Source organism: Anabrus simplex, chromosome 5 (genome assembly GCF_040414725.1).
Source record: "Anabrus simplex isolate iqAnaSimp1 chromosome 5, ASM4041472v1, whole genome shotgun sequence".
NCBI lineage: Eukaryota > Metazoa > Arthropoda > Insecta > Orthoptera > Tettigoniidae > Anabrus > Anabrus simplex.
Genome location: NC_090269.1, coordinates 183,769,092 through 183,796,221, shown reverse-complemented (window position 1 = coordinate 183,796,221; position 27,130 = coordinate 183,769,092). Strand labels below are relative to the sequence as shown.

Sequence of the window (27,130 nt, the reverse complement as noted above, 5' to 3'; positions counted from 1 at the left end):
CCTTTCCCCACGCATTACAGATTTATGACATGATCTCATAACATCAGATCCAAATAACATGTTTTCCTCATGTGACTGCTAGCTCCTGATAAGAAATACGGATTAGCTTGGAGACAGGCTGGAGTACAATTTTTTTTAAACGTAAAATGGATAAAACGCTAAATTCCGCTATAATAAATCTAGAATTCCGCCAAAAAATCCGCTGTCCACTAAATGATATATTTCTCCGCCGGCAGTATTCTAATTCCGCCAAATTTAGTGGAAAATCTGCCAAGTTGGCAACACTGGTACAGAGTAATAAATGAGTTACAAGATTGTGAGCAACTGCAAAATGACCTCAGTAATGTTGTGAGGTGGACAGTAGGCAATGGTATGATGATAAACGGTGTTAAGTCAGGTTGTGAGCTTCACAAATAGAAAAAGTCCTCCCAGTTTTAAATACTGTGTTGATGGGGTAAAAGTTCCTTTTGGGAATCAATTTCAGTACCTAGGTGTTAGTATAAGGAAAGATCTTCATTGGGCTAATCACATAAATATGATTGTAAATAAAGGGTACAGATCTCTGCCCATGGTTACAGGGATATTTAGGGATTGTAGTAAGGATGTAAAGGAGAGGGCATATAAGTCTCTGGTAAGACCCCATAATAAGGTGGATATAATAACAAGAATTTGTAAGTACATATTAGTAGTAAGTTCAATACAGGCCAAAACACTCAATGGGTCTTGTGCAATAAGTGGTATGTTCCTAGCTGTCAGTGGAGAGATGGATGAAATGACATAAGTAGACGAATAAGTTTGAGTGGTGTCTTTAAAAGTATGAAAGATCACAATATGAAGATAAAGCTAGAATTCAAGAGGACAAATTGGGGCAAATATTCATTTATAGGAAGGGGAGTTAGGGGTTGAAATAACTTATCAAGGAAGATAATTAGTAAATTTCCAGTTTCTTTGAAATCATTTAAGAAAAGGCTATGAAAATAACAGATGCGGAATCTGCCACCTGGGCGACTGTCCTGTATGCAGATCAGTAGTGATTGCAGAAATATCACTGACAGAAACAGCAGAGAAGAGGTCCCATGACAAGCAATTGGCTGAAGAAAATGATTAAGAAATTCAAGGAAACGGGTGAATTAGGTGTCACACCAGGGAGAGGACTGTGACCCATTCCCATCTATGTTGTTGATGAAGTTGCTGTAGCAGACTGTGCAGCACATTCTCTGAATTCTGTAACCAGTGCTCAAGCTGCGTCAAGTGAATTGTCGCTACTCCCGTCAATAGTTCGCAAGATTTTGCGGTGCATTTTACACTGGTATGCCTACACACTTCATACTGTTCACAAATTGGAACCCTTAAATGTTGAACAACGCCGTAACTTTGCCCTTAGATTTCTGGCACGCGTGGAAATGGTTAACATGTGCCCGGGGAATATTCTGTCGACTGATGAGGTGCATTTTACTCTGGAGGGTGCAGTGAATGCACAGAACTGTCATATATGGGTTCGACTCCTCCAAAGGTTGTGCAGGAACAACCATTGCATTCAACTTCTGTGACTGTTAGGTGTTTTTTTACAACCTCATTCATTCTCGGTCCGTTTTTCTTTGAGGAGATTACCCCTCGTGGGCCTGTTAGGTGTACAGTGGCATCTGCACATTATAGGGACCTTCTTGTGCAACACACGATTCCAGCTTTGTAGGAACACAGATTTGACCGCACTGTTATTTTAATCCAAGACAGGGCAACACCACATATCACTCGCCAGGTGAGAGAATTGCTTCGAGAAACCTTTAATAATGACCACATTATCTCTAGGTATTTTCCTAATGCTTGGCCTTTGAGGTACCCCGACCTAAATCCATGTGACTTCTGTTTGTGGGGATATCTGAAAGAGCGTGTCTATCAGGGAAATGTCCGGTCTCTGCCTGATCTAAAGGCTAACATACAACGACATGTCACTGATTTCACCCGATGTGCTGCAGGCTACTGTCGACCATGCCTTGTTACAGATGCAGCATGTTGCTGAGTTTGGAGGCCATGTTGAACAGTGTATGTAACCATAAATGCTAATAAATCTCCCAGAACCACTGTTATCATGTGTTTGATCTTTTCTGCCTTTTTTCTGTGACCCCTACCATTGCTTACAGCGCTATATTTCCGCATGATGACAGAACTTGGAAATAATTTTTGTGGCATAATTCGTGAGCGCATTGCTTAGTTAGCATATCTACGAAATTTCAGACTCATACGATCATTACAGCCCATGCTGTACTCTTCTGAATAACATAACTTTAATTGTGGACACCCGGTACTACTCTCGGCTGCTCCTGGTCTAGAAAGCCAAGAACAACAGCCAAGAGGATTCTTGCGCCGACTACACCACATCGTAGTCTGCGGGCCTTCAGGCTGAGTAGCAATTGCTCGGTAGTTCAAGGCCCATCTGGACTGTATGTAGCACCATGGGTTTTCATATTCAAACTGTATGCTGCTTGGAGAGTTTTTTTGGGGTATTAGTAGCTGAAACTGTTATGTTAATCTTTTGATATTTGAAGTATCAGTGTGAAGTTGAGAGACATGTATTACATCTACCTTTTAAAATATTTTGCTGTTGAGAGGAGATCATTGGCAGAAATGAATTGGGTCTAATTCTGCCATTCACATTCTTCTACAGAAATAAATGAAAAATGAGACACATTATAGGTTTTGCAAACCTTAGGGGTTGGAAGGGAACAAGAATTTAGCAAGGGAGTTTGGGTATGGGAGACGAAAATAAGAATTCTGGCAAAGGAGCAACAGATAAATTTCAATTAAGGACTATTTGAACAGTCAGCAAGAGCGCATATATTACTTGTGATTACAGTATTTCATTTTAACCCTTAGCAGTCAAATCAGTTTGGCTGGTTACATGATCTTGTTGGAATATTTTCTCATTAAAAATTACACATATTATCATTCTTAATATGCGATTTTTTTACAAGAGAAAAATATCACATGGGAACACGTTTACTTCTTTGTGTAACAACTTTATTGTCATTGCGATATAATTATATGCTGTTCTCTTCAATTGTCCTTTTTTCTATTATCACACTTGCGTTATCCTTTCTTATTCCCTAAAAAACAATTGCTCTTTTTTTAACTATCTACAAAGAATATATACATTATTCACACCAATGACCTATTGGTAATGTTCCTTGGCGCCATATTGGAAGTCTTTGTGTGTTAATACGTCCATTGCTATGTCACAAGTCTTTAAAAATCCTGTCCATTGGTACCTTATTCATGGTAAACTGAGCATGCTAATATATAAGCAGGATAAGTATATGGATGTTATACATCCATGGACACAAAACATTAATATATTAACACAATTGCTAGATCACCGTAAATCCTATTATTTTATCTATTGTATTATACTCCTCACGGCTCTACTTCTAAATTGATGTTTAGGCAGATTTTGGCTCTGTCTGGTGGTGATGTGCTGAAGCATAGACATCCAACCAGTCCCAATCTGCTATTCATATCGATTTATATCGGCAGAGCACGATCTTGAAACCCAGTTGCCAACTCTAATACTTACATTCGCCACGTGGCTAACCTATCTCTCTCAGCATGTATGGTATTCGGTACACTTCGCGATCTTTTGCATTTTCCTTCAGTAATTAGTGTGCTTTTTATATTGCTGGAGGGTTCTAGTGACTATGAGATCAGTAGAGTGTTCCCTTTGTAGGTCATAACCTCCTTCCTGTGCGAGCCATTAGCGGTAAGCTATGTTTTATTTCCTCATCCTCTTTTATTCTTAATAATATATTATCTTATTAGTGTCAGATGTTGTTAGTAAGTGTAGTTTTTGTGGATTTGTTTCCAATCCATATTCATTAGTTCTTCTGAGTACGGTATTGCATTTTACAACGGCTGTATACCGCGGTCGTTTTGCATCAGCTCTTCTTGCGGGCGTAGCGCGCTGGCAATACAGGAAAGGCGATGCTCATTTGTTTCGCGAAACTTCAATTTAGAAGTATGGCCATGTGGACTACAAATATGATTATTGCAGGTTTTACCACAATTAGGATATCGGACCTACAACAATATATCTTGTTTATTATGGTCTTCAGCAACCTATGACAAATTGTTTATGTTGGTAACTATTCAAGTGGTTTCTTTCTCATGTGTATTATTCTTTGGAGAAATAGGGTGCCTTTTTTTCCTTGCATTCATTTTGTACTGGGTAGAGTGCAGTTTTTATGTTAATAAAGATGTGTGAAGAAGCTATGCTGTTATCCTAATTTTTTAGTCTGGAACTGTTAAGCATTACATGCAACTTAAAAGCTTTCAGTCTGTTCAACACACAAGTTCAATATAAATAATACACTGTAACATACCTGTAAAGCACACTATGAAACAAGGAAAAAAAAAAATAGTTTACTAGTGTGTATTTTTATTCCTTGTTTAATAGTGGGTTTTTTTTTACAGGAATGTTACAGTGTAATATTGAACTTGTGTGTTCGACTGACTGAAGAGCTTTTAAGTTACATTTAACTGAGTGAACACTGGAAAGTAAGGCATTACGATGTAAACTGAAGAGATATCAACAGGTTGTGGGACCACAGTGCATCCCAGAGTGTATAAGAAGTAATGGAGTGACAAGAATTAACAATTGAAGCAAGTTGTGGCATTAATAATGACAAAAAAATGGCATTAAGATGGGCTGGGGAAGAAACACTAAATAAGAATGTGGCTAAGCTTACAGTAGAGAACTACCGGTATTTATCGTAGGCACTGAAGGTGAAACAAGAATTTTTGTTGAAAGATGTGTGGGAATCAGTGATAGGTTATAAGTAGGGACTGAAAGTTTGTTCTAAAAATCCAGAAAATTGCCCATAAATATGCCCTATTAAATTGAAATTATTAAATGTCCCTTGGCAGTAGGAAAGTAGAGTTAGTACAGTGTTAAATTAATAAACGTATATTATTCCCTCGAGGTTGAAGCAGAAGTGGTCCCATTGCCAATGTTAACTGATGAAGTGCAGTTCACAACCGTAACTTTGCACAAATTTTCAGTAGAAAAACTTTGTCTGTTGTCCCACAAAAACACTTGTAACATGAAAAGCTTCTCGCCACATCAGAGGAGGTTATTGGGGCATATTTAAACAATGTTAACTGCTCCACAGAGAGAGGCAAGTCTCTTGGTGTGGCAGACAGTTTTCCTTTGAGAATTTCTCAAATATCACTAATGTGTTTATAACCAGGATTTTTTAATATTACATCATTCACTCTTTCACTTTTTGTCCTGTATTTCCAAGAACAGAACTTAGATTGCTTACCGTTTCTAAAAGAAAAAAACAGTAAGTGATTAATGTAAGAGAGAAAAATGGTCATCGGTTTCTCTTCCAACTGCTTATTTTTAACCGTTTCTATTGATGCAGCATCATTTGAGTCCAATGAATTAACAATCTCCTTGACTAATTCTATGTGCTGACCATTATACAAGGCTTCATCCAGCCATGTTTCCCTACGAGTTAACACTGGTACAAGAGGAAGTGAGATACTAGGTGCTGTGGATCTAAACAACTGTACTTTTAAAGGAGATTTAAGAAAAAATTTATTTGTAGAGGCCACAGATCAATTTACCAATAGGAAAGAATTGTGTATTGTCTCAGCAATGTGATGAGGAGCATGTGCTAAGCAAGTTCTATGAATTAAGTTGGAAAAAATACCTTTCAGTGCTTGTCCTGATTGTACCATATAAGTATACCACCACCACCACCACCACGCAGCTGTATCAAATAAAAGAAGTCAGTCGTATTTGATAACACATGGCCATAATAATTTAAAGAAGTCCATCACACACTGGGTCACAGTTACATTGTTAGTGGCTGGCAATTCACACACATTATGAAGATAAGGTACCATCGTTTGTTCCTTATTTAAGGCAACGACAATTATCTTAGCAATAAAACAGCCCTCAGAATGAGTGGTTTCATCAAAAGACAACCATTTTTCATTCTGTAAATTTGAGATTGTTATTCTAACAATGTCCTACATAAGTCTCTCTCAATGTACTCCCTTCAAGCACATGTTGTTGAGTGTATTTGGCAAGAAAACATTGTAATGTGGGATTATTACTTTTCCACAAGAGAACATCACCAGCTAAAAATTCTTGGCACAAGTCATAAGAAAATTCTGTTACCTTAATTTCTAAACACCCTACTAGTTGCTTTTGCGAGTTTTCTGGTTGAATTCTCCTGATGTTTCGTCCTGTTTATGTGCTGAACTACTCCAAATATTTTCTCTCTTCCTACATATTTTTTGCACACTCCACAGAACAGTATACTATTATCGGTAGAAATTAAGTCACCTGAAAACTCTTTCTGTAACATAGTTAATCTATCACTCAAACTTGATCTTACTTTCAGCATTAGCTGGGCGAGTTGGCCATGCGGTTAAGGCCACGCAGCTGTGAGCTTGCATCCGGGAGATAGTGGGTTCGGATCCCACTGTCAGCAGCCCTGATGATGGTTTTCTGTGGTTTCCCATTTTCACACCAGGCAAATTCTGGGGCTGTACTTTAATTAAGGTCACGGCCGCTTCCTTACGACTCCTAGCCCTTTTCTATCCAATCATCGCCATAAGGCCTATGTGTGTCGGTGCTACATCAAGTAAAATTGTAAAAAATTAAAAAAAATTATTTGACATTTAAAGGACTTTTAGCACACTTTATACGCATAACTTATGAATTACATGTTGGTTCCGTATTGACAATATAATATAACTTAATGTAATATGTCTGGCATGCAGCCAGTTCACATCACCAATACAAATTACAGCACTACTACCAGTAGCCAGCCAAACAGACAAGGATGATGTGGCAGGGGATTCACTGCATGACTACACGACATCATCACATCAGCGTTAGTCCTCTCCACTTGACAAGTTATTGTTTCATCGCATACATTGTTACTGTACAAAAATAATATGAGTCACCACCTTATCAATACACTAATTTATTTACTTCCAAACTGGTAAGTAAGGTCAAGACCGGTTTCGACCCCTAAGGGATCATCTTCAGTTGACATACACAAAAATATCTACAAAAACATCACATATAATGATTAATGTTTAAGTTAAATTCAATTGTCATTACAATGTTGGTAGGTACATCTTAGTTTGGAAATATGTGTTATATGAGATTTATAGGCCTACTCTATTTGAGCTGTTATGTATATAGGTCCTGTGTTCCCCTGCACATCCAGATGCATCCTCTTAGCTGACTCAGCCAGTTCTACTTTCTTTCTTTCATAAGCCCCATTAATATTGATAGCTCCCCATCAAATTCCATTTCGTTGGCCAAGTTGTTTCTAAGGAGTCCCTCGTCTGTCAAATGGGAGTGGGACTCCATTACTCCCATAGGTCCAAGGCTTGCAAAAAATGTTCTGAGCTCGGTAAATTCATGAAGCAGGATGAAATAATAAAATGAAAAGCCTTAAAATTGTTAAAATATATCCTAAATAGGCACTAAAATATTGAAATATGATACATTGATCTAAATCACAAAATTAGAAAACCTGAAATCTTGTTAAAATATGTCATGCACGCAATAAAATATTAAAATATGCATTTATCAAAATAATGGAAATATGCTGTTATATGGACTATTAAATCCTGTTCAAATAATTGAAAATTCCATAATTCATATGCATAATGTACAAGCATACATTCTTGACCCCTGAGAAAAACCATGCAAATTCATGAACTTCTGGGCCTTAAGTATGAGGATATGCCAGGTTGTCAGTTTGCTCAGACAGAAATGAGACAAGTGCAAAATGATGTGATCTCATTAGCAGCTATCTTCAAGTACATGGGAGAGAATTTTGAAAGTGACATTGCAGATATTGAATCTGTGAAAAAGGCTTGGGAGAAACTGGACGAGTTATTCAGTGATGGAGAGTTAGTGAATGGTGCTATGACCTTGAAATGCTAACTCATCTTGTTAAGCCCAAGGACATGAATGTACAAGAATATTTTGCTAAGATAAATTGGCTGTGGAGGAGAGCAAATAAAGCTGGATAACAGTTCACAGATCAACAAGGTGACAATCTCGAAGGTGAATGCGAGATTACTCGCTGATGAAAGTAGAAAGAAACTTGCGGAATAAAAGCTGACAACACTGGAAAACATGAGGAAGGTGTAGCTCAAGGTATGGCTGTACAGTGGAAACGATATATCAAGAAAGATGATGTGGAGCTAGGAAATCACTTTGCTACAATTTTGGTAAACAGGGACATGTATGCAAATATTGTCGCAGTACCCAAAAGTGTTTCAATTGCGGCAGGTTGGGACATTATTCGAAAGTGTGTCGAGCACTAAGGAGTGACGAGTCATCACAGGAGAGAAAATTGGTGAATGCCAGTGTATAAGTAGTTAGCTCGGAAATTATACATGTAGTAGATAAATGAGTATGAAAGTTGCTTTGGGAACTGAAAAAAATATTGATTGTTTGATTCGTGTGCATCCCATCATAATGGAGGAGATGTTTGAAGACATATCAAGAAATGTGGCTGAGAATGTGGAAACAGGAAACAACAGTAAGGTGAAAGTAAAAATCTTAACAGGATGGACAACTACATTTACCGATGGGTTGTATGAGCTGAACTTGGGTGCAAATGTAATATCTGTTGATAAGTTAACTAGCAAAGGTTTCGAAGTAGGATTTTCAGGTGAGAAAACAGTAGTTGTGGATAATAACCCAGATGATACATTGCTTATTGCTAACAGGAGGAATGATATATGTGTAGTGCAGACAGAGGGAAGAAGTGATATTGCAGTTGTGAGTGACATAACCCTATGATAGAGCAAGAAGGTAATAACAGAGTAGCATTTAAATGTGTGAGATATGGACATGTAGGGTACATTGAAAAGCTCTGTTTAAATTGCCTATGTTGGAATTGAAAAGAAGTATTGATATTAATATCTGTTCTGTATGCATTCAGGGAAAACTGAGTAACAAGGAAGTACCTAAGTTTTTGTGAGCAGAAGAGGGGAAAACCACATGTTCGGGAAATTGGGAAAGATCAATATATTGCAACTATGATTGATGAATTAGAGAGAGAGAGAGAGAGAGAGATATGACACAATCCAACAATGGTACAGAGTAGAGCGGGTTCCAGGCACAACTGCGGAAGTGCAGTTTTACTCATAAGAGGCCTGTAGCATACTCTCCGCAACAAAATGGATTAGCAGAGAGAGAGAATAAAACGATGTTTGATATTGTTAGATGTATGTTGATCTAGTCTGGGTTACGAAAGGAATTTTGGGGAGAAACGGTAATCACATTAGTCTTTTCAAGAAATCCTCGGCAATAAATTTTCAGATACTGTAATTCGATAGGAAGTTGGATGAGGAAGAAATAGGTAGAGTGAAGAGTAGACAGCAAGAAGTTCGGTCCCAGAACATAGTCGTGCGTTATAGTAAGAAATGTTCGATGTGGACAGTTAATCACGTAAATATGAACTATACCGACCGGCAGATAACTTGGTGGCTGTCCCTGACTGCCCAGTAACAAGATTTATGAAATGTTCAATCGGAGGCAGTCGGTGTCATTGTGTGTTAGACACTGTTGCTGTATGTATGCTCTCTCGTATGGTATAGAATGATTAATAACAGTGCTATCTTTGAAAGGGTGGTGATTAATTGGTATACAGTGTGTTTAATATCACTTATTCTCATGGAAGACCAAAGAAGTGCACATTCATTTTTATATAAACAAAGTAGAGACCTCATTCTTAAAGTTCTGAACTATTTCAGGTGGGGAACGGAAAATGGGGGACCAATTCACTATGTTGCCAAGTTCAGGAGTGGACCGCTGAAGTATGCGGTTGGAGTAGTAGGACTGTTCAAATGTATCGCTAGTGAACAGAAATCATCACTCAGTCAAACTGGAAATGTTATATTTCATTCACCAGGAAAAAAGCAGCAAAAGCCTGAAGCAGTTATCGGTATAGTTGAATTCGACCCAAATTTACCACAACATAATGTTTGCATTGTACAAAAGAGGGAAATTTCCTACGGCAAAGAAATTAGTCGCAGAAATAAATGAGGCCATAGAATTTGAAGGAAGTTAATGAAATTAAAATCTATTGGATCCATATAGAATATATAAAATAATTTGGACGTAAATGGGTTAATATAATTCGTAAGATTCTCAGTCTGTTGAATGTGAATATAGTACTTAGAACACTATAGGATATCAGTAAAAAATGAACAGTTATAAATCGGAGGATATTCTTGTAGAACGAAACATGCCACTCCACTAATAAATGTGGGGTTTTTTTCTTTGTTTTTTTTCCCCCACAGGTATTTTATAGTGGTCTAGGATTTATATTCATGTTTGACAGACTGAAAAGCTTGTAAGTTATAATAATTTAGCTGAGGTTTCTTTTTGAGCAGCAGATGTATGAGGCTTGGTAAACCTTAAGAGAAATAACTTTTCTTACTTCATTTTTATAGGCTTACGACAATGTGGAGAGCTCTGTGCGGAAGTCATCTGTGTTCTGTATGGTGGCTCTGCATAATGCCGTGGGGGAGGCAGTTCTACAGCCCCATTTGGAGAGTCTGCATGGTTCTAAACTCAAGTTACTGCATCTTTATATTCGTCGTGCCCAGTCTGGATCCTCTGCACCAACATCACCAAAAAACGCACCTCCCTAGAGGCGGCGTTTGTCTCTTGGCCGAGGAATCCTGTTCCGAAGAGGTAATTGTGTTAATAGTTCAATGTTTACTTGTGTGGTTCTAGACTGCCTGCGTACAGTTAAGCAGTTGTGCTACTTGAAACAGTGTCATTACATGGAAAGTTGTATTTATTTAAACTCTCAATAAAGCAAGACATAACTGAAAAACAGCAAGGACTAAATAAATAATACACATGAGAAGTAGATATTCTTCTTTTTCTTCTTCCAATTTATTTTGGGGGTCGGCACTAATGTGGATTAAGCCCAATTTCACAGCCGGATGCGTGTTTCTGTGATGGTTGGTAGTATAATGATGGTGCTGTGTGTAAATGAAGATGTGTTAAGACAAACGCAAACACCCAATCCCCGAGCTAGGGAAATAAGCATGGTATGTGTAAAATTCCCTGTCTAGTTGGGAATCAAATCTGAGGCCCTTCAATCTGCAAGCCACTATGCTCACGATTCTGCCAAGGAGATATGTAGCTCATATGTTGTATTATAAATATCCATGGACTAGGGAGAGTGGTGGGTTTAAATTTTAATAAAGCAGCTACTTCTAAGAATATTAACCACACTACAATGAAATAATGGATATAAAGGAATATTGTATCATTCATCTCTGGTGGATTGTATAATCATATCCGCCTGAGCACTAGGACGGCCGGGACTCGGAATATGTCAGAGATGCCCTCTAATATTACATAGCAATTGATATCCCGACTGGGGAACACTTACCAGGCCCCACATCCGTTGTCCGTGGTTCATGAACTAAGACGTGACTACAGCAACCCTCACCACAAACAATTTAAAAAAATTAAAAAATACAAAAGTACTACAAACGTGAATGTGACAGTCAATAAAAGTAATCTTTACAGTGACAGGTATTGTTAGTGAAAAAGTTTCCAACTGTTTGTACATTTACTGTTTCACTGACAAGCTCTTTTTCTTTTCTTTATTACTGTATGTTGGATAAAGTACAGTAAAACTTGCTCAAAGAGAAATCATAAGGGACCTAAACTTTTATTCCGAATTGGACAAGTTTCCACATTACAAAAAAAACTCTTTTTTCTTTTTGTTTTTGCCTTAAAACACAGCTACACAAACCATAACACAGCATGCAGTACTTTTAAATGTTTTTTAGAGTTTATCTGTATCTGCTTACGCATGACACTCAGCTATCCAGATTGATATATGGAGAATACTGATTTGTTAATTCTTATGATTACTGTGTTGTTGTTGTTGTTGTTGTTGTTATTATTATTACGTACAGTATGATACAAAGTACATCATTTTGACACTATCACAACACTATATTAGACTATTTCAGAACACTGGATATACACTTAAACTTGCTTCCATCACAACATTCTATACAGTACTTCACAACACTAAACATTCTTCGACAGATCAAACAAAGAAACTTGTTTCCTCTTCTTTCTAATCATGTCTTTCTGAATGCAGTTCTGAGCTGAGTACATTACATCAAGAAGTGTGGAAGAGTTATAATAATAATATTAATAATAATAAATGTTGTCTTTATGTCCCATGAACTACTTATGCGGTTTTTGGAGATGCCGAGGTGCTGGAATTTAGTTCTGCAGGAGTTCTTTTACATACTAGTAAATATACCGAAATGAAAGACTCGCTAGGCCTCGAGTACTCTAATACCTTCGGGGTCGGAAAAGAAGAGAAGTTGACTCAGGGAGGTCGGACAGGATAGATGAAAGCGAGGAGCCAGACACAAGTAAGTGGAAGCAGTGCCAGGACTCAGCTAAGATCCCCATGGTCGCCAAATCACGCTCGAAAGTTCAGAGCCCCTGGGGCCCCTTTTAGTCGCCTCTTATGACAAGCAGAGGATACCCTGGGTGTTATTCTAACCGCACCCCACAGGGTTTGAGGCTGACGTATTTGAGCACTTTCAGATACCACCAGGCTGAGCCAGAATCGAACCTGCCAAGTTGGAGTCTGAAGGCCAGCGCCTCAACCGCCTGAGCCACTCAGCCCAGTATGATTGAAGAGTTAAATGCAATGGCAAATAACTTTACATCACAAATGCACTGTACGGCCTGTTTGTGGGTTTGAATCTTGTTTTGATCTTCATCTTCTTGCTTGTCTCCTCTTTCTTAGCCATTCTCACTGCCAGAAGGGCTGTAGTTGATTTAAAATTGTGATGTGTCGTATGTTGTTCATCTCTTCGAATAAAGTTCTCTGCTTCGTCGGTAGTGTAATTATATAAAAACTGTCGTACACCTAATAATAAATTATGACGATGTTCAGAAAATGTAATTTATAACTGTATGGTTTCAGATATCTAAAAGAAATTCAAAAAGTTTATGATGATTACTTTTCATCCTGTCTCAGCGCTAATAGTGATGCGATTGGTAATGTGGTCAGGAGACTACACAAACGTTATATTATACTTGCTTACAGAGGTATCAAGAAATGATACTGATGTATTTTTGGTGCTGTAGTATTCAAAATTATGGTCAGTGATGTAAATTAATTTCAATTTTGGTAAAAGTAGCAATTTGCAGACAGATTTTCTTAATTTCATATGTTATTCATTTCCATTACTGTATTTACACACATCACACAACAAACAACCATAGAAACATGCAATAGTGAATACAGTAAAACCTTGTTAAGACATTTTTGCAGGGGACAAGGAAAAAGAATGTGTTAAGCGAGAAAACGTACTACTGAGTACACAAATAAAAAACTATCCAATAGGGATATGGAAAAGCTAGATACGATTTTTTCAGACATGACGGCATTTTAGGTTGTTGTATCCTCGAGTACAGTTGAAACTATATCTACCATTTCTAGAGATGAGGGGTGAATATTAAAAGGTGTGAAAAATTCGAGAGAATAAATACAAATCACCTTTCCTGCTGGGCCGATGACCTAGATGTTAGGCCCTTTAAACAAGCATCATCATCCTTTTCTAATGGGTTTATAAAATAACAGTGCACTGAAAGGTGTAAAAAATACATCAGACAACAAAAATATGAAAACATTTGCTTCAGGAGGCCATGAAAATATAAAGTATTAATGCAGATCTCACTCTTTCTAAAGCAAATAGTAATAAAAGCCTTTTATTTTGGACCAGTGAGTTATTAAAAATTATTTTCTGGTCACACTCTTAGTCAGTGAATTTGAGGTTACCCTCAACCATGTGCGACTGTGACTTTGGCTGCCATTTTGAAACCGACAAAACTTTGATTCGACCAAAGTGAATGATGAAGTCGAAACTCGAAGGTGCGAGTTTCAACATTTGCGCTACCCCTACACCCGTAAAGAGGCGGGCGCCAGTTCACTTTTGGATAGATTTTAATTTTATCTTCTTTAGTAAGGAATTTCAAGACTATTTCTGAATCCATAACTAGGATGTCACAAGACAAATATGCGCCACGCTAGCCAGCTTCAGACGATTATGTTCCTAATCCAGATGTAGGCTATCGGGCGACAAATATACGCTACAATATCCTTCGCCATACCACTCAACACAAAATCAATTTCTAATTTCTGAATGGAATGTGAAATAGCACAAAGAGGCCCACTGTGTTATTCAGCAATCTCGCTGCTAACCGGCAAGCAAAACCGAACATTCCTGAGGCTAACGGCTTGCTCCCTGAAGGTGCAACTTATCCTGTGAAGTAAAAGAATTCTAGGCCTTTACCCATTATTATGCAACTGTAACAAGGACCCTTTCTTACCCTAGTTGGAAATCACATTCCTTTCACAAGGGATGACAAATAACATTGTCCGAGCTAGGAAAAATGTGATCGTACTAAGCAGTAATAACGAAAATTTGTGATGCAATAAGTAAGGTATTTTTATATGGATTTAAAATTATGAGAATCAGGACTTTGAATTTACAACGTGCTAAGCGAGAAAACTTGTTAATGAGGAACGCAGTAACGAGGTTTCACTGTATATCCCTCCACATAGGGTTTGTGTCAAGGAAGGCATCAGACTGTAAAACTGGGACAAATCCACTTGAATGCCAATCCCAGATAATTTGGGAAAAGCCATGATGATGATTAGTTTCCGTTACTGTTGTTGTTGGTGTTGGTGTTCTGGGTTTTACATGCTTTACAGAGGTGTAAGAAGGTGCTGGGGTGGATGGGTGGATAGTGAAATGTTCAGAGCATAAGTTAAAGCACTAAATTTTCAAATTTAATTTCTTTTCCCTTTTTTTTCCTGAGTTTAAAATTTTAAAATTTGGTAGATACTGTGAATAAGTAACAACAAATAAGTTATCATTGAGCTCATTAGCTCCCGCAATAACAATGATTTAAAGTCAAAAATCAGATGCAGTAGAGAAAATTGACACACTAACTTGCAAGGATTGAGCAATCTAGCTCAAAACTGGTACACTTTCACAAGAACATGTTTACTCTACTCATTTGCATTCTAGGAGACTGCGCTCCAAAAGTTACTACACTCCAGTCTCTCAGAGGCACCAGCTTCTAACAAAATTACACCTTATAAACTTCAAAAACTATATTTAATGGGCCGATTGCAGAAACAATGACTAGTTTTAAGCCTTAGACAACGTCTACCAAAACAACATCTAAATCAAGCACGATCTTCCATTGCATAAACAATGTTCAGTCGATGTTTAACTAGACATCACTTAAACTTTCAATTTTGGTTTGAAAATGGAGACAGAAGTATCTTTCATGTAACTCTTTGCTTGTCACAACCAATGAAATTCGTCGGTGCGCGCTCTGAACGCAAGTTAGCTGTTTGTCTTCCTACACATTACTCAAATATGGCTAAGCATGAGCATGACTTGCCCACAGATAAGAGTATCACTTTCGGTGGAATTTAAATCTCATCATAATATTATCAACACTAAAGCGACATGCCACCGTACGGGGAAGTGTAGCTTTGATTATAATATTGTTACAGTGAGTGTAATCTATTCATAAATATGGTAGCTTCGACGAAGGGAAGATGAAGCAAGAGTGATGTGTAACCGAGTGTGTTGTACGGTCCATATAGATGTAGCTTGCATTCTGGAGATCGTAGGTTCGAAACGCATCATCGGCAGCCGTGAAGATTGTTTTCCGTAGTTTCCCTATTTTTACACCAGGCAAATACTAGGGCTGTTATTATGGACACGCCCCTTCTTCCCCAGTCCTCTTTAAGCAATAATCACCAACACTTGCCTTTTCCTATCTGATAGTTGCCGACAACTTATGATTATATATATAAAAAACCCATACAAGCTACTTTATAGTTTTCATTATTATGTGTGTTTACTTCGCAGTAAATATAAGTGAACCCCTCCCTGTTGATGTATGTGACAGCCCTCTGATGATCGGGACATGTAATTTTTACATCTGGAACACCTTGGGGTAGACAATCAGTAGAGACACACTTAATTTTTAAATGCCACATCGGCTAAGGAACGGACTGAAGTAGGTGCAGGTTACATTACGAGTGACGACTCACGACACAACTGCAAACTCAAAACAGACAATTAACGACTGACGATACAAGACTGCCTATACAAGACTGACAGGAGATAGAGGGAAGGCTGCGGCTGGGCTAGAGGGGAGTAGCCAATCCGGTGCTTTATTGAACCACATGACTTATGACGTATACAATGCTCCAGTCTGCGCTGGTAATACACTATTACAGCTGTTTGTACTCGCAAGGTTACATTCGTATTTTCTAGAAATAATATGAACACTTAACTAAATATATTACAGTAATTCTGAGATGTATGTAGTCGAAGTGACCCATAATTCCATGGAAATTACCCCATGTATATAATAAAATATATCGGTTGCCAAGAATTGTATTCAAGTTGACAAGTACCAGACTCTCTCTTTGTCAGTCTCAAGAAACAAGTCTCTTGTAAAGGGAAACCTTATTTTAAGATCTATCTCCCCGTATATGTCAAACGAATTGCTGCTATTTAGCAGCGGGCGACCCACAGAGAGGCCATCGGACTAACCTTTCTTCCCGGAATCGTCTCAGCATGATAATACAAATTATATGTTTCATGGTACATAACCTCTGATTGTGATTCAGTCCTCTCATGCTCTCGGCATTGTTTAAACAAGACCGATTGAACATCGGTTTTAGACAGTGCCTAAGTGATAAATAACGTCTCTCCAATGCGGCAGCCATACTTAGGCATTGTTTAACCATAGACATTGTCTAAATACCGTTTCTGCAATCAGCCCAATGTCATTTCTGCTCGACGGTCTGTTACACACTCTCTATAAATAATGACAATTTAACAAGGGGCAATGAGTGCCCATTCTAAATGGCCTTAATGTACAAAATAAAAGGTTTAAGACGATCAGTCATGAACAAAAAGCTAGGAGGCGAAACACTTGCACTACTTTTAGAAAGATACTTGAAATCCTAAATGGGCTCATGGCCCAAGGTTTGCAGAGGCCAAGCATACTACAGAGGGATGACTAGATGTGAAATAATAAGTACCAAAGCAGTGTGAAGAATTTAGAGGTTTAGAAAATCGTAGTCATCCCATACCAAGTTCAGTGAAAATTAACAGAGGGTGAACACTCGATTCCCTAAATTTAGCATATTTCCCAGCAGAGATTTGAACAGAGTCCTTAGAATTGCCAAAAATTTACATTTAAACAGAGACTTGAGAATTTTACATTAATAAAAGAAGTTGGAAACCTTCCCCTCAAGTTAACTGCCTGGAGCTATCACATGTTAACAGATGCCTGCCATTACCTTTGAGTTGTTAGGCCTTCTGACGATTACAAGGCTGCCCCTGCCTCCTAAAATACGCCGTACACACGCACTAGACTGGAGCGATGAATATGTCAATACGGCCCTAAAGCGCCCAGCTTTTATAGCATCTCAGAGCGGGAAGTTCCAGAACTCTCTTGAGCTGGGCAGATTGCCTGTACACACCTCCATTTTTAATTGGCTACAGAAATATACACCAAATTCCTGATTGGTTAATAACTAAGGAAGAAAGAAGCCGTAGAAGTGCTGATAACATTGGCACATAAAAAAGCAATCTACAAACATTGAAAATTCCCATAAAAGGTAATTGTCCGTAATCCCACCAGAGGGGGCATATAGGCTGATAGTAGACATATCCAAAGGTTAAAGGTCCAAGTGTCTTGTGATACATAGTTTAGGATTCACAGCACAGATAGCCCTCTAGAAGACGTGCAGTTCAACCGGACGGAGAAGATGTACCCCCGGTACAATTATTAGTATTATCAGATTTTCTCATTACATTACAAAATTGGCAGTTCTTGCTAATGGAGGTAAATTTTAAAAAAAAATCTGCTTAGAAAATAAGAAGTGACATTCAATTTTTTTCTGTTATTGTATGAAAGACATTGACTCATCAAAAATCTTGTCCGGCTCCATGGCTCCAGGGTGCTGGGCCTTTGGTCATAGGGGTCGCAGGTTTGATTCCAGGCAGCGTCGGGACTTTTAACCATCCTTGGTTAATTTCGCTGGCACGGGGGCCGGGTAAATGTGTTGTCTTCATCATCATTTCATCCTCATCACGACACGCAGGTCGCCAACGGGTGTCAAATCAAAAGACCTGCACATGGCGAGCCAAACATGTCCTCGGACACTCCCGGTACTAAAAGCCATATGCCATTTCCTATTTTTTCCATCAAAAATCTAAATTTCAAGAATTCATATTGTGAAAGGTACAAGAATTCTTGATGACCTGAACAATATTTACACCAGGTTCCGGATTACATGAACTCCTGAACATTGGATCTTTGTCCAGTTTAAGTTATTCATATACATTTCATTAAAAAATCCATAATTTTACATCAAAACTTTTAAAATTTTGTTAGTAGTTAACAGGAAGGTAAATGAAGACTGTTATGCTATGAGATTGCCCAATTTATCATTTAAGGGCTGTTCAAGAATTTTTTTTGTTAACAAAAATGGCACTTTTTTGAGACTACCTAGCAACTACAAAAGTGCATTTATTTTAATATTTCTTTCCCCAAATCGTTAGTGTTCTTGATGTCCCCTACTAAATGTTTTAGTTTACCACAATTACATAATTATAACACATTCTTTCAAAAATTCAGAATTTCAAAAATAATTTTTCATTTCTTAGTACTCAGTTTTTGAACGGGGATATATTTTTTCTCAGTTCTAGTACAGGACATTCCTAAATTAATTCAATTTGAGACCTTTTTGTGGTAGATGTTTGAATTAGAACTCAACTTATTGTTTTTCGAACCTGAAAAGAAAACATAATTTTTAGTTTTGAGTAAATTAAGTTTTAAAGTTTTGTATTATGATTAGACCTCTTTATCTGAAAGTATTAGAATTCTCCCGCTGCATAGATGCGACCTTCCTCTTCAAGTTTCTTGTCATATTTCAGCTTTCTTCTTCCCCTGAGGTACCTTCTTCGCTGTCTTTGTTCAGCAGTGCTCTGTAGCTGACTTCTGCGTACACGTGCCTTATCAGCTTGTAACACTCCTGATGCTGAGTACGTATCAGGCACAACCTTCATTCTTCTTAAAACGTCTATTTCAACCTTGTTTCCACAATTAAAGTGTAAAACTGCGTCCATGACACCCAGTTTGAGAGTGGACAGCCCCACATATGTATCTTTTCTACACCTCTTCCATACTGTACCGTTGAATGACTCACTAGTATTTTGAGTCGAACCATGAAGACATTTTGATAACATTTTTGGATTACAGAGCCTTTCATACACAGGCCTCATTGCATGTAGGACTTCTAGTGGTATCCCTGCTTTATGCTTAGAATTGTCAAGTAGATTGCCAGCTTTGGCTCGTTGGTATGAACACCAACTGTCTGTTCCTATAGGACACCTGATATGGGAAGGCCTGTCTCTATGGGCAGTCAAATAATACAATGTTGACCATATAGCATTTGTCATATCTTTTATGAAACTGTAGTTGGAACGCAAAGCAATTCCAAAATAATTCTGACACTAGTCTATCAGTGCTCCAGTTAATTTGCCTCCACCACCTATCTTTTTGTTATGGTGTACAATTTTTCTAAGAGCTGTTCCTAAACGCTTTTGGTATTGGCCCCACACATTCCAGTTTATTTACTTCTTTAGCATTGTATGGATTGGAATCACAAACTGCCTTGTAACTTTTGGAATCCCCATCCCCATAGAAACCTACATACTCCAGACCTTTACTCTCACTTGAGTGAGAAAATATTTTTACTGTTCCATATTAGGTGAAGACCGACTGTAATTTTTGGTACAGACTGCAGCATGATCAGCCTTCCAACCTAAATAGGATGGGGAATGCTTATCATCATTTGAATGCTTCTTACATCCAATATAGTTTCTGGACATTATCTCAACAACGAATATACATCCAAATGCACACAAGTAAACAGGCAACGTGACAATATTTTCACTCAAAACATGCAGTTATGGAAACCATGGAAGCTGTCATTACCAAAGAGTATTACTGCTGCATACAAAGAATACGCATGTGGAGCCATCTATGGAGAGCTATTCTGTAACAACGAGCATCAAACTTGAATTAAAACATCGAAAGGAACCATGAAATTCTCCGTGCAGCGAAGCCACGCCCACCTCAGACCGAGACACGGGTGCACTGTTCCCTTTAAATCAGTTTTCTGAGCATATTTATGCATGAAACATGTAAGAACTATACATTTTCTTAAAGTAGAAGAATTAAGCTTTTATCAGGAAACAAAAATGAAAAAGTTAAAATTCCGTCCAAATACGTCATTTCAAACGTATATGAATACCTGCACCTGGCGAGCCGAACATGTTCTCGGACACTCCTGGTACTTAAAGCCATACGCCATTTCCTTTTTTTTCATCAAAAATCTAAATTTCAAGAATTCATATTGTGAAAGGTACAAGAATTGTTGATGACCTGAACAATATTTACATCAGGTTCCGGATTACATGAACTCTCGAACATTGGATCTTTGTCCAGTTTAAACATTGGATACAAATTTCAACAAGGTTGTGGAAATGAAAGTTCTGTTTGAGAAACTGTATGAATAAATCATATTTGTTCTGTTATACGTAATCTTTGCGTTCCCTTGTTAATATTTATTTTTATGTTCATATTTAAAATTATGTTCTGTGAAAGTGTTGTGATATTGTGATTATTTTTCTCAGGACGTCAACGCCGGGCCCCATTAGTACGGAGGAGCTGGCCCCCGGACAGTGAGAACGTACGGCCTGCATGAGACCCAATAGAAATGGACCTTCTATTCCATTTTGGGGCTTTGTGGGCCTCGCATACAGTCTGATACAGTGGTGGCATAATGAAGATGACTTTTTTTAAATTTATAGATGTATATATAGGGAGAATTAATACTAATTGAAGCAATGAACTTGAGATAGAAATCCTATACTTGCTAATGTTACGAGGAGAGGTGCTAGTCAGAGTTGAAAATGATCTGTCAATATTAGCTTATTGTTTTCTTGTTTATACGATTGTGTGCCTGTTGGAGTAAGTTGAGGGGAATAACCCAGTGTGAATGAGCTTAGTCTGTTTACTTCACATAAAAGTAAAATGATCTTCAAGTCATCGTTCCTCGTGACATATTCGTAAAAAAAAAATAAGCTTTACGTTTTAACTATCTTCTTTGTTTGGAGAATTTAGGTTTGTCCCATGCAACCCTCTTGAATTCAGTAGCTTTCCTCCTAACATAATGGAGTCTGTATAAATATACAACAATTACAAACTTTTGAAATGTTCTATAATGAGAATGATACAAATGATACTGTGTGAAGTATTCTGCCATAAAATACATTCAAGATAGGCCACAACCTGTCAGAATGGGAGCTAAATCCAAGATGGTTTCTGCTCACAAAATTTGACCCAAAATGGCATCCTTTGCTGGTTGTTTCTTGAAATAGATTAACTCCAATAAGAAATAAAGCATTAGCTTCTTACATTAAACTGAAAACATCTCTAACATTTAAAAAAAATAAAAAATAGAATATTAGAATTAATCTTGCATTTAAAATTATTCAAACTGCTTATGAGAATTAGACTGAGATGTTTTGCAGAGTTGTGATGATATTGTTTGGTTGCGAATAAGGTGTTGGAGTTCTCAGAAAGAAAGATTTCATTTTACAAGTACCTTAATAATTATAGTAGATGCTATTGGAGTGTACGATTCAGCTCACACTTGATACTTGCATTATCATTTCTTTGCTAACAGTATGTTAAGAAAAGCAAAGGAACAGTGAACTTGTTTTGCCTATTCAATTGGAGCTATACAGCATTAGACTACTTCATGGTTGATGATAAACTTCTTAGTAGAGTTACTTTTGACGTGCTCCACTAATTTTCAACATGGTACTTGCAAAATGAAGGCTGAACAGTTGTCAAAATTCTTTTGATATCCTTTACTTTAGGACAGAAGATACAGTTTGTGTCTGCTCTATGCTCACACCTTATATTGAAAGGAATGGATGGGTGGAGGAATGTTATTTTGAAACTAATCATATGATGCCAATATATGTGTATATGAGATGCTACATTATATAGAGTTATAAAATATCTTTTATAAAAACATTTTATTTGAGGATGGATCTGAATTGTGCATGAGTGAGATGTGTTACGTAATTGTTTGTGCTTAAAGACTAATGAATTTGTAGTATGTATACTGCATTGGACAGTTTTAAAACTATGTAGTGCACATCTTCTACAACAAAAGACTTGTTAAGTGACATTTACGAAATGCCCAGGAAACGAAGAAAAGACAACATTGAAGACTATGAAGATACATGTGTGTAGAATTTGCAGTGATGATTTTTGACTACGCTTGATGTCTTTTGAAGTCTGGAAATTGCTCTTTTTAAATGTTCTGTGCACATATCTTCACTAGGTTTGATTCATCTCTTTTAAGGACCGACTTAAATTATTTTAAATTCTGATTTTGTATGTTCATGAATATTCATACTTGAAATTATTTAACAATCTCAAATTTTACTCAGTTTTCATACATACATACATACATACATACATACATACATATTATTAATTACAGATTGTTATGCCTTTCACCATTCAGTCTACAGGCTTGTGTGAATTTATTAAATGCCTCCACAATCCTATATTTGTAATTAGCTCCATGACCTCAGTTATCTTTAAATCATTAGATCATCATTGTCAGGTTCCCTCTACTTCTCTTACCCTCCATGACCAAATCCATTATTCTCCTAGGTAACCTATTCTCCTCCATTCACTTCATATGACCCCACCATTGAAGCCAGTTTATGCTTACTGCTTCATCCACAGAGTTCATTCCTAACTTAGCCTTTATCCCCCCCCCCCCCAAAATTCAGAGTACCCTCTTGCCATTGTTCCCATATGTATGTACCAACAATCATTCTCACTGCTTTCATGTCTGTTACTTCTAACTTGCGAATAAGATATCCTGAGTTCACCCAGCTTTTGCTCTTGTACAGCAAATTTGGCCCGATAACAGATCAGTGTAAAAATAGTTTCATCTTGGAACAGACTTATTTCTTGCAGAATACTGTTGATCGTAACTGTAAGCTCACTTCATTAGTTTTGCTGCAGCTCTGTTCAGTCTCACTATACTACCCCCCTGGAAGAATACACATTCTAAATACTTTAAATGATCTACCCGTTCCAGTTTTCTGTTCCCAATTTGACATTCAATTCTCTTAGGTTTCTTCTGTACTGACATGCTAATTTTCATATCAGACTTACTGCACCTATTTTCATGTTCCAAGATGTTAAACTGCTGGTTACTTTTACACCTAACTGCATCTCTACCTGCCAATTTATACCTTTCAGTATATCATCCATGTAAACTGTGAACAATAATGGTAAAAGATTACAGCCTTCTCTAATCCCTTTAAGTACCTTGAACCACAAACTTATACTACAATCAGTTCCCCCTGAAGCCCAGTCGTTAATATAAACTGATTGATTGCTTTTAATTATTTACCTGTACTGTAATTCCACGATACCTTAGTACTGCCAACATCCTTTCCCTTGGTACTCTGTCATATGCCTTCTCTAGACTATAAAACTTAAACATAACTGTCTGTTCTTCTCGTAGCATTGTTCAATTACCTGGCATCCTGACATCCCCTCTTTGGTCTGAAACTAAACTGGTTTTCTTCTAACTTACCTTCAACCAGCCCTCCCTTCCAAAATGCCAGTAAACACCTTGCTTGGTATACTGATCAGTGAAATACCTCTATATTTACTGCAGTTCTTCCTGTTCCTTCATTTTGTCCAATCAGAAGGTACCTTACTAACATTCCATGCTAATGTTATTACTGTATGAAGCCATTTCATCCCTGCCTTTCCACTATATTTCATCCAACAAACTTCATCTGATCAGTCCATCTTGCAGTTGTTCAACCTTGGGTTTTTTCCTGGCACATTTTCTTGCACTACCAGCTTCCTCATGGCTTCTGTTGTTTTGAAATGTGCCCGAAGTATCTCTAGAAGGTTCAATTGATCTTCTCTATGAATTTTCCTTCACGCTAAGTTCCTCAAGAATTCCATTTGCTAGTGTGTTGTTCCTCCAAGTTACTCATCAAACTTGACGGTAGACCCACATTTCGTAAAATTCTATTTTGGACCATGTCTCAGCAGCGTACAAGGTGATTGTAAGTAACGGAGCATTGACTTAAGTTTTGTGTTTTGTGTAATAGTCCTATCCTCTTACCCGACACCTGTGAGGGTTTAAAGGGAAAATAGGAAGAAGAAGAAGTCGTATCCTTTCATATCTTGGTGAGCTTGGCAGTTGTATGGGCTATCATAAGGTATTTTCCTTAGATTTTTCCGAGCTGTTCTCGTTATTAGAGATCAAAGCTCCCAGGTACACAAATGTGTCTCCTACCTCAAATGCAGCCAATTTCTTCAGATGGGGTAGATTGTTGTACGCTTTATCCACTATCATGACTTTTGTCTTAGCACTGTTGATCTCTCAAGACCACGTTGCCTACTCGCCAGTCGACCCATAAGTAATTTCTAGTGTCTTACATTAGCTGCTATGATAAGGGTGTCCTCTGCATACTGAAGGTTATTGATGGTCTTTGCCTCCTACTTAAATGCCACCTTCCCAGTCATCCAGGACCTTCCTCATGTTTGGAGTAGATGTTGTACAGCATTGATGACAAGATACATCCTTGCACAAATCCTGCCTTGGTCTTGAAGGTGCCTGAGAAATTTTCGTTGACCCTTATCTTGGTTCTATTGTGGCTATAAAGAGCTTTAACTAACCTTGACAGATGAACTCCCATGTCACACATTATGTCCCATAATGACTCCTATTTTTCAGAGTCAACTGCTTTCCTGTAGTCAACGAAGCATAGGAACATCAATGTATCGAACTTCAAGTATTTCTATACGATCTGTCATTCAGATTTTCCTGGCACAAACCCACAATATCATCGTTGCCATAAGACCTATCTTTGTCGGTGTGACGTAAAGCCAATAGCAAAAAAAATCATCACCTCATCTACCACTTACCACTTCCTTATTCATGGCCTTCAGCATTACAGTGGTGATCCCATCCATACCAGGAGACTTCTTTCATCATAATGGCTTTCTCTACTTCTTTAGCATAGCTGAAGTGAAATGCCATTTCTACTGCTGTTATTAAGCATTTAATTTGTACATTGTACTGGTTGTTGTTATGATCAGTGAAACAATGAGGACTTTATTTACCGAGCGAGTTGGCCTGCGGATAGGGTTGCGCAACTGTGAGCTTGAATTCAGGAGATATTGGTTTCATACCCCACTGTCGGCAGCCCTGAAAGTGGTTTTCTGTAGTTTTCCATTTTCACACAAAGCAAATGCCAGAGCTGCACCATAATTAATTTTGACCATTTCCTTCCTGCTCCGTGTCCTTTCCTATCCCATCGTCATCATAAGACCTATCTGTGTCGGTGCAACGTAAAGCTAATTTTTTAAGAAAGACAATTTTCTTTAAATTTTAGTCTATAGCCTATGTGTTTGTTACAAAATTCCTTTATACTTGGAACTACCTACTGACTTCCTTTATACTCATATTATTGGAATTCCAGTATAAATTGATCAAAAACTCCATAGAATGTATTTAAACCACAGATTTTGCTGTATTAATGCATTTTGTTGTTTTTGAATAGCTAGGTATCAGCTGATTATCAGTGAAATCTCACTGTATGAAGAGATTGTGATCTTGATTTGAAATCATTATCATCTTTATTGAGCAAAGAACTATGAATATAGTAATGAATTGAAAACACATTCATTTTTGATAGTTAAGAATAATATTTTCAATATCTTTATGCATGTATTCTTCCTTTTATTTCTTACCATTTAGTTATCAAATATTTTCCCCTTCAGATAATTTTGTGTGTGTCTGTGATAGGGAGTGATAAAGTAAAGCAATTCTTTAATATATATAATGGTAGACTCGTTTGTTGGGTTTGAAAGAAAAGCTCATAACGTTTGCCAGTTTTAAGTTTCAACTCATTAGTCTTTGACTTCTTTTTACTTCCATTCTTCTACTTGTAGAATTCAGATGATTACAAATGAACTTAAAGGACTTCCATCATCTTCAGTAGCTTATTTACGCAACTTGTTTCTAAATTGTCAAAATACAATTAGGCTTATGGTGGCCAACTTCTGAAGGAAGGAATGAGGGACAAGGCAGTCAAAAAAAAGGGGATATTCCACTATTTTGGAGGACAGCTTCATTTTTAGCTGCAATTTTAAAACTTGAAAATTGTTAACATTGTGTTGCCAGTTTCCCTCTTGTAATAACACAGAAAAATATATTTCACTCATCTTTATTGTATAATTTCTTTACCAGTCTGTGGGTTGAAGACACTTCATCCACATGAAAACATACAAAATACAACAAATTCTGAAATAATAAAATAAATATTGACCTTTTTATAACTTAAATGTAATTAAAAGTTTAAAAAAAATAGGAAATAGAAGAAAAAATATAGATTTGAATCATATCTCTGTTTTATTGGTTACATGAAATACTTTCTAACAGCACTGGTTCTAAATTTCAACCTCTAGTTTTAACTACTAAGTATAAAAATATTGAAAACCTCAACATAAGTGAAACTATTACATCACTTATCTTGTTTGAGAGTATATTTATTTTGATTTGTACATCTGATTTTAGAGTATAATGAAGTCTGTTCCTAAGGTCTGACCATGAAGTTTTTCCCTGGAAAGTTTCTTTCTGCAAAGGTATTTGATGGAGGAATAGAACACAAAAACTGTACCAGTTTTGAAATATTATAATTAATTTGTTTTTCTTCAGGCAGTAAGTTTAAAATAACAATCCATATTTTTAACCCATTCAGGTCACAATAAATGGCTATACTGTAGTTCGAGCGCAATTGTCACAAAAGTCTTGCATATAATATTAACTAATGAAGATAATTCAATTAA

The 27,130-nt window shown here is 37.3% G+C and overlaps 1 protein-coding gene across 1 annotated transcript in view; it reads left to right on the top strand.

Moving 5' to 3' along the window:
• The window catches only part of chb (chromosome bows), an 890,037-nt gene extending 868,737 nt beyond the window's left edge, over positions 1-21,300 (top strand). The window contains exons 30-31 of the mRNA XM_067147211.2: positions 10,498-10,741; positions 20,851-21,300. Of these exons, the coding sequence (XP_067003312.1) occupies positions 10,498-10,698 (201 nt within the window). The 3' untranslated portion in view covers positions 10,699-10,741; positions 20,851-21,300. The remainder of the gene's footprint in view (positions 1-10,497; positions 10,742-20,850) is intronic.
• The last annotated feature ends 5,830 nt before the right edge of the window (positions 21,301-27,130 follow it).